General features: G+C 32.0%; 1 protein-coding gene across 1 annotated transcript; it reads left to right on the top strand.

The window, feature by feature from the left end:
• The first annotated feature begins 1,091 nt into the window (after positions 1-1,091).
• Positions 1,092-6,895, top strand: LOC132724959 (uncharacterized). The gene is made up of 2 exons (XM_060709940.1): positions 1,092-1,553; positions 4,538-6,895. Exon 2 carries the CDS (start codon positions 4,545-4,547, stop codon positions 6,297-6,299), a length of 1,755 nt encoding a protein of 584 aa, XP_060565923.1. The 5' UTR covers positions 1,092-1,553; positions 4,538-4,544; the 3' UTR covers positions 6,300-6,895.
• Positions 6,896-7,670: the final 775 nt, after the last annotated feature.

Genomic DNA, 7,670 nt, shown 5'->3' with positions numbered 1-7,670 from the left:
TATGAACCTTGTCACACAGCATGTGTGTAATGATAAGAAATATATATTTGAAGTTTGAAGTAGATACCTTGAAAAATATAATATTTCTAAAAGAAAACTCTTAGTTCAAAGGGTGATCAACATAAAAAAATTACTTCAAGAGTAATGAACCTTGTCACATAAGATGTAATTGATGATAAGGAATAAGTATTTGAAGTTTGAGGTAGATACCTTTAAAACTAAAGAAGTTATAGTAAAAAATAACATATTTCAAGTAAAAAAAAAATCTAAGTTTATGGGGAGATAATTCTTGCAATATTGGTGCCAGAGTTATGAACCTTGTCACATAAGGTGTGGTTAATAATAAGGAACATATATTTGAAGCATGACGTTGATCCCTTCCCAAATAAATAAAGAAGTAACAAGAGCTGTCACAGGAGACAGCGAAGCTCGACTGATAAAATAATGGATGCAGTAAGAAAGACAAAACTATGATCAAAGAAAAATCAATTATGTATAAAAATGATTAAGTTATAGTAAAAAAAAAATAACATTTGTTAACATATATTCTAAGTTCAAGGGAGAATAATTCTGGAAATAGTCACAATAGAGTTATGGACTTTGTCACACATCATGTGTGAAATAATAAGAAATATATATTTGGAGTATGATGTAGATACCTTAAAAAGTAAAGAAGTTATAAAATTCTAAGTTCAAAGGGAGATTAATCTGAATATATTGCTTCAATAGTTATGAACCTTTTTACATAGGACCTGGTTGATTATAAGGAATATGTTTTTGAAGTTTGAGGTAGATACCTTTAAAACTAAAGAAGTTATAGTAAAAAATAACATTTTCAAGTAGAAAATCTAAGTAATTTGGAAGATATTTCTTGCAATATTGGTGCTAGAGTTATGAATTTTGTCACATAAGATGTGGTTGATGATAAGGAATGTATATTTTAAGTATGAAGTTGATCCCTTAAGAAATAAAGAAGTGACAGTAAGATTTTTTAAGGATTGTTCTAAGTTCAAGAGGAGATAAATCTAAAATATTGGTGCTAGAGTTATGAACCTTGTCACATAAGATGTGGTTAATGATAAGAGACATATACTTGAAGTATGAAGTTCATCCCTTAAGAAATAAAGAAGTAACAGTTAAAAATAATATTTTTAAGGAAAATTCTAAGTTCAAGGGGAGATAAGTCTGTATACATTGGTGCTACAGTTATGAACCTTTCACATAAGATGTGGTTGATGATAAGGAACATATATTTGAAGTTTGAAGCTCATACCTGAAGACATGAACAAGTTATAGTGAAAAATATTTTACTGCATCAAAATTTTAATCTGAAATCTGGACATGGATACAGACGTCGACGCTGGGGCGAGTAGGACAGCTTTCCATATTTTTAGTAGAGCTAAAAATCAATGTTGCAGTACAAGGAAGTCAATTTTGGTATCAAATTCAATGAATCTAATAATGACAGGAAATGTGTACAATTAACATTTCATCTGAGGAAGATACCGTGAACGATTTATAACTTGTGAATTTTTTTAGAGGATTATATAAAGGTACAATATCTTTTAATTATCCTTAAATAAAACCATGCATTAATTACATTTAAAGGGACTCCACTGAGGTTTTTTTGACATGACAGGACTGGAAATAATTTATTTAGATTATTACTCCATTTGATGTAGATCTATACTAATAACGTATGTGCAAAATTTCAAATCATTAGCTCCCTCCGTTTTTCCAGAATAATTATTATAATAGTGAAAAATTACCCAAAATTGAAAAGCGTTTAAACGCTTTTCACTCAAATCGGACTGAGAAAAGCACAAACATATGATTTTCAATGTATTTCTTGTATATTTCTTGGTTATATTTTATTAAATTTCTGTTTTAAGTGCTCATGTTTATCCATGTGAAAAATTAAAATTTTATGTTTTTAGGCTTATGAACCTCAGTGGAGTTCCTTTAAAATGACATAAAGTTTTTAGTTTTATGGTTTATGGTGTAATTTAAAATAATGATATTTAAACAAGATAAATATTGCCTTATTATGTCCATTGAGGCATTTCGATCACTGATAGAAATATGAAAGGGAGATAATTTAACAATGACCTTTGGGATCATTTGTCCTTTATAAAGCATTCTAAGTTTTATAGTGACCAAGTATTCCAAGCTAAAAATATGTATCTTTGATAGTATTTGAGAAATTAACCTAAATAAAAAGGTAAATTTGAGCAAGAAAACCCCCTACATTTTACAAAATGTACATTTTTTTTAAGTCTTAAACGAAATAAGAGGGCCATGATTGCCCTGAAATCGGTCACCTGTATATAGGCCCCAGGGTTGGGCCAATTTAAACCCAAGGGCTTTTATTTGAACAAACTTGGTAGACACCCATTAGAGGATGTTTCATGATAAATATCTAAGCTCTATCTCTATGGGTTTTTTTTATAAGAAGATTTTTTAAAGTTTTTACTATATACATATAGGGAAAAACAATGATATCCCCTGGGCGGGGCCAATTTTGACCCAAGGGCTTTTATTTGAACAAACTTGGTAGACTCTCACTAGAAAATATTTCATGCTTAGTATCTAAACTCTAGCTCTTTGGGTTTTTTAAAACAAGATTTTTTAAGTTTTTACTATACACATATAAGGAAAATGAATGAACAACGGGCGGGGCCAAATTTAATCCAAGGGCCCTTTTTATTTGTTATTTGAACAAACTTGGTAGACACCCATTAGAAGATGTTTCATGCTATTTATCTTAGCTCTAGAACTTTGGGTTTTTTAAAAGAAGATTTTTCAAGTTTTTACTATATACATATAGGGAAAAACAATGACCCCTTGGGCGGAGCCAATTTTTACCCCAGGGATTTTATTTGAACAAACTTGGTAGACATCCAATGGAAGATGTTTCATGCTTAATATCTAAGCTCTAGCCATTTGGGTTTTTTACAAGAAGATTTTATATATAAGTTTTTACTATATACAAATAAGAGAAAACCAATGACTCCCCCCCCCCCCCCGGGCGTGGCCAATTTTGAACCCAGGGCATTTATTTGAACAAAATTAGTAGACACTCACTAAATGATGTTTGATGCCAAATATTTATGCTCTTGCTTTTTTGGTTTTCTATAAGAAGATTTTTTAAAGTTTTTTTGGGGGGTTGCCATGGCAACCAGACTTCTGCATGGAATTAAATTATTTGAACAATTTTTAAAGTTGACTACCGAAGGAACATTCCTGTGAAGTTTGGATGAAAATGGCTGGAGATGTCGTTTAAAGACAGACGAAAAGCGATCACAACAGCTCACCATGTCACTTAGTGACAGGGGAGCTAAAATGACTTAATTTTTAAAATAACTAGACAAATTTTTTCTAACTACAGTGTTTTGAATCGCTTTATTTACAACAGGTATTAAAACTTTTTATCATAAAAGCCATAAACTCAAGATCTTCAAAGAAAACTTTATGTTAAACTTTCCACTATGATTAATCTAGCTTAATTTGTCAAGGAACATATTATATATACATGTATTGATATAAAGTACCATGTATCAATAGACTACAAATGTGTCAATATCATACAGATACCCGCATTCAACATTTTTACTTCCAATGTTTGGACATCATGAAAAGATTAAATTTTAAGCAAGACAAGATTTGACCTATGACCTCCATTTAGACCTTGTTTTTATAATTGCCCTGGTGGGTTTTGTGTTGGGCATAGTTTGACTTATATTTAAACGTCCATCAAATTAGGACCAATTTATAGGCTGTACAGGATTTGACATTGACCTTAAAGTCAGCCTTAACTTTGAAGGTGTGGACGTGGGTCTTTCACAACATCGTCAGCCTATGGTGATCATGTTTGTCAATGTATTACGAAATCCCATGATGCATGTCTACAAGATATGATTGATATATATTCCCTGACCATTTCTTCACAAAAGATATAAGTACAGTTAGTAAAATATTGTCCAAGTTTTAAATTATCTGCTTAAGTTCTACAAATTCACAAAAGGAAAATAAGACAAACATAAAATAACAAGAGGGCCATGATGGCCCTGAAGTCGCTCACCTGTATATAGGCCCCCGCAGCGGGGTCAGTTTAAACCCAAAGGGCTTTTATTTGAACAAACTTGGTAGACACCAATTAGAAGATGTTTCATGCTAAACATCTAAGCTCTATCTCCTTGGGTTTTTTAAAAGAAGATTTTTTTAAAAAGTTTTTACTATACACATACAGGTAAAAACAATGACACCCCTGGGGCGGGCCAGTTTTGACACCAGGGCTTTTATTTGAACAAATTTTGTCGACACTTAATAAAAGATGTTTCATGCTTAATATCTAACTTCTAGCTATTTAGGTTTTCTCAAAGAAAATTTTTAAGTTTTTGCTATAGACATATAAGAAAAATCAATGTCCCCCGGGCCGGGCCAATTTTGACCCCAGGGCTACGGACGAAAAGCGATCACAAAAGCTCACCCTGTCACTTTGTGACAGGTGAGCTAAAACATTTATAATACATTTCAGATAAAACATGGCTGTCTCAGGAAAAAAAGCATTAAAACAATTTTCATCTACAACACAATCCATTGCATCAGATGAAGATCTTCAAGTTTACTGTCAACCTTGTGACGAGGAAGGATCCAGAATTCCTGCCCATGGTTACTGCGTAGATTGCAAGGAACATTTATGCAAGAATTGTTTCACAGGCCATAAAAAGCATAAACTTTCCAAACATCATACACTTCTAGATGCAACAAGAATGCCTAAAGTTCTGCATCAAACCACATCATCCACCCACACTGGCCAGTCTGATGATCTTACCACACCCTGTTCCAAACACCCGAAAGAAATTATCAAGTTCTACTGTCACCACCATAAAGAATTACTCTGCAGTGTTTGTGTTACCCTTGAACACCAAGCTACATTCTGCAAAGTCAACTATATACCCAATAGTTCTGGTAATATAATAGACAGCAAAGAATGTCAAGATATTTTGAAAGCAGTAAATAGCACTTCTGACCAGTATCAGCAGTTTGTGGAAGATGCCAAAAAGATGACAAATAAGTCCAACAGCTCTCTTAAAGATGCACTAGCAGACATTAAAATGTTCCGGCAAGAAATCAACCAAAGACTTGATGAACTGGAAAGGCAGATTGAAGATGCAGCTAATGTCATACAAAAAGAAAACAACAAACATCTGAAAGCAGTAGAAGAAACATGTGAAGATATAACCAAAGCTCTGAAAACATCATCAGATACCATTAAACGACTCAATACATCAAAACAAGCTCATAAACTCTTCATGGAACTTAAACTTGCAGAGAAAACAATGAAAAATGTCGAGGGAAAGAAACTACAACTTTCATCATATGATATCAAAGAATTTAACTTTAAAACAAATGATGCAATATTAGATCTTCTTAAAACAGAGAAGTCTTTGGGTACATTTAAACAAAAAACTTTAAAGATAAAATATCCATCTGTACAAATAAAGTGTCGAAAATCTTCACATCAGGGAGATATCTGTGTGAAGACATCAATAGATAAATGCAGGTGCTATATAGCAGGAATGACTTTGCTGACTCCTGATCTTCTTATCATCACGGACCATGATAACAAAGCTGTAAAGATGGTGGATATCAGCAGACAATCGGTGTCATATCAAATAAAACTAGATGATAAACCATGGGATATCACCACAGTAACCAGTACTGAACTTGCTGTCACACTTCCTTACAACCAAACAATACAGTTTATATCAATCTCATCAAACAAACTTATAAAGAAGCACACTATGAAAGTGAATGGAGACTGTTATAGTATAAGCTGTTACCAAGATAAACTTGTTGTGACATACTGTTTCCCTGTAAAACTGCAGATCCTTGATATGAATGGCACTATGCTGACAACAATTGATGATAGAAATATTTTCAAAGACCTATATTATGTAACATGTAATAGAAGTTCTATCTATGTATCTGACAGTGAGATGAAATCAGTAACAAGATTAAACTGGCAGGGTGATGTGATTGGGAGTTATAGTTGTACAAGTGAGCCAAGAGGAATATCACTGTCAGATGATGGTACTGTCTTTGTGTGTGGCTTGGAGAGAAATGTTATAGAAGAGATATCAGAAGACTGCTCTACAGGAAAGGTTGTACTGCAGGATGTGATTCGTCCATTTGGTGTATGTTGGTCTGAGGAAACAAAGAAGTTGTATTTCAGTTGTTACAGTTCAACTTTTGATAAAAATTATGACTTCATTTACATGCATAAACTGTCATAAACTTGGACACAGATGAATCAATACAATATCAACAGTTCTTAAAATGTGTAGTAAAATATCTGGAAATTTATTTTTCTACAAAAACTTGATAGGCTTACTATAAACCACAATAAAAATATATTGCTCTGGTTGTATCAATTGAATCTGTTGCTGGTTAAAAAGATAAAGAAAGAAAAACATAAACTGAATTTCAATATAATAATAATATGGCTTTATTATCATCAACAACAATAACAAGGAAATCATACATAGATCATGAAGGAATACGCTGTCGAGTATTTGAATCAAATTGTAATATTTGATAATCATTACAACATAATTCAAAGTGATATATAACTTTTTTATTTTACATTAGTATATTGTTATTAAACTGAAATTGTACGAAACATAAATGAAGAATAAATAAACATGTAGCCGTTACAGTACAGTATATGGATGGGGAGGAACCAACACACAGAACAACAGCAAAAAGACAGGAAGTGTATATAAATTTGTACATAATCATTTATTTCATAATAAAATGTTTAACACATAGTACATGAATATATTTTTTTAATTTCTTATAATAAAAACTGAAAGTTAATTACATCATAATTAACTCACTGAGATAATTATTACTTGCATGAACTTAATCCACGTAAAAACAGTCCTTGCAGTTTAAATGACAACTTTTAGCAGTTATTTTTCTTACAGATCAAGGACAATGGTTTCATTATGTTACAGACAATAATTTTATTGTATTGCTAGGAAAGCAATAATCTTAAAATGTGTTGCTAAGAGTGACAATTATTTTATTTGCAATCAAAAGAGACAATAATTCTATTTCAATGCTTTGAGAGACAATAGTTTCATTGTATTGCTAGGAGAGCAACAATAATGTGTTGCTAAGGGAGACTATTTTATTTGCATTAAAAAACAATTATTTTATTGTGTTTCTAAGAGAGTCAAGGTTTGTGCAACAATCATATGGCGACATTATAGCACAATCATATGGCGATATGGTAGATGGAGATCACATGAAAGAATCAAATGTCCCTGGTGGGACTTGAACCCACAGCAGTGAGGGGCAAGTGGCTTCAAGTCAAGGGCCTTTACCATTTGGTCATACTGTGTTGCTAAGAAAGCAATAATTTTATTGTTTTGTTAAGGACGTACGTCATTTTTATTTGCAATTAAGAGAGACAATAATTATATTGTGTTGCTAGAAAAGAAATAATTTTAATGTGTTGATAGACAATTATTATGATAGACAATTATTTTATTTTCAATCAAGAGAAAAATAATTCTAAAAATGATTGTGTTTCTAAGAGACCTTTTTATTGTCGCACTAACACTGTTAAGGTCATACTATAGCGACTTTCTAGAAAGACA

The sequence above is a fragment of the Ruditapes philippinarum genome, unplaced genomic scaffold (genome assembly GCF_026571515.1).
Source record: "Ruditapes philippinarum isolate M1 unplaced genomic scaffold, ASM2657151v2 ctg14145_1_1_1_1, whole genome shotgun sequence".
NCBI classification, from domain to species: Eukaryota; Metazoa; Mollusca; class Bivalvia; order Venerida; family Veneridae; genus Ruditapes; species Ruditapes philippinarum.
Note: the sequence above shows the minus strand (reverse complement) of the source record. Positions and strands in the feature narration are given on the sequence as shown.

What these genes read in the sequence shown, in the direction of transcription:
- LOC132724959 (XM_060709940.1), top strand. Translation starts at nt 4,545, where the DNA reads ATGGCTGTCTCAGGAAAAAAAGCATTAAAACAATTTTCATCTACAACA.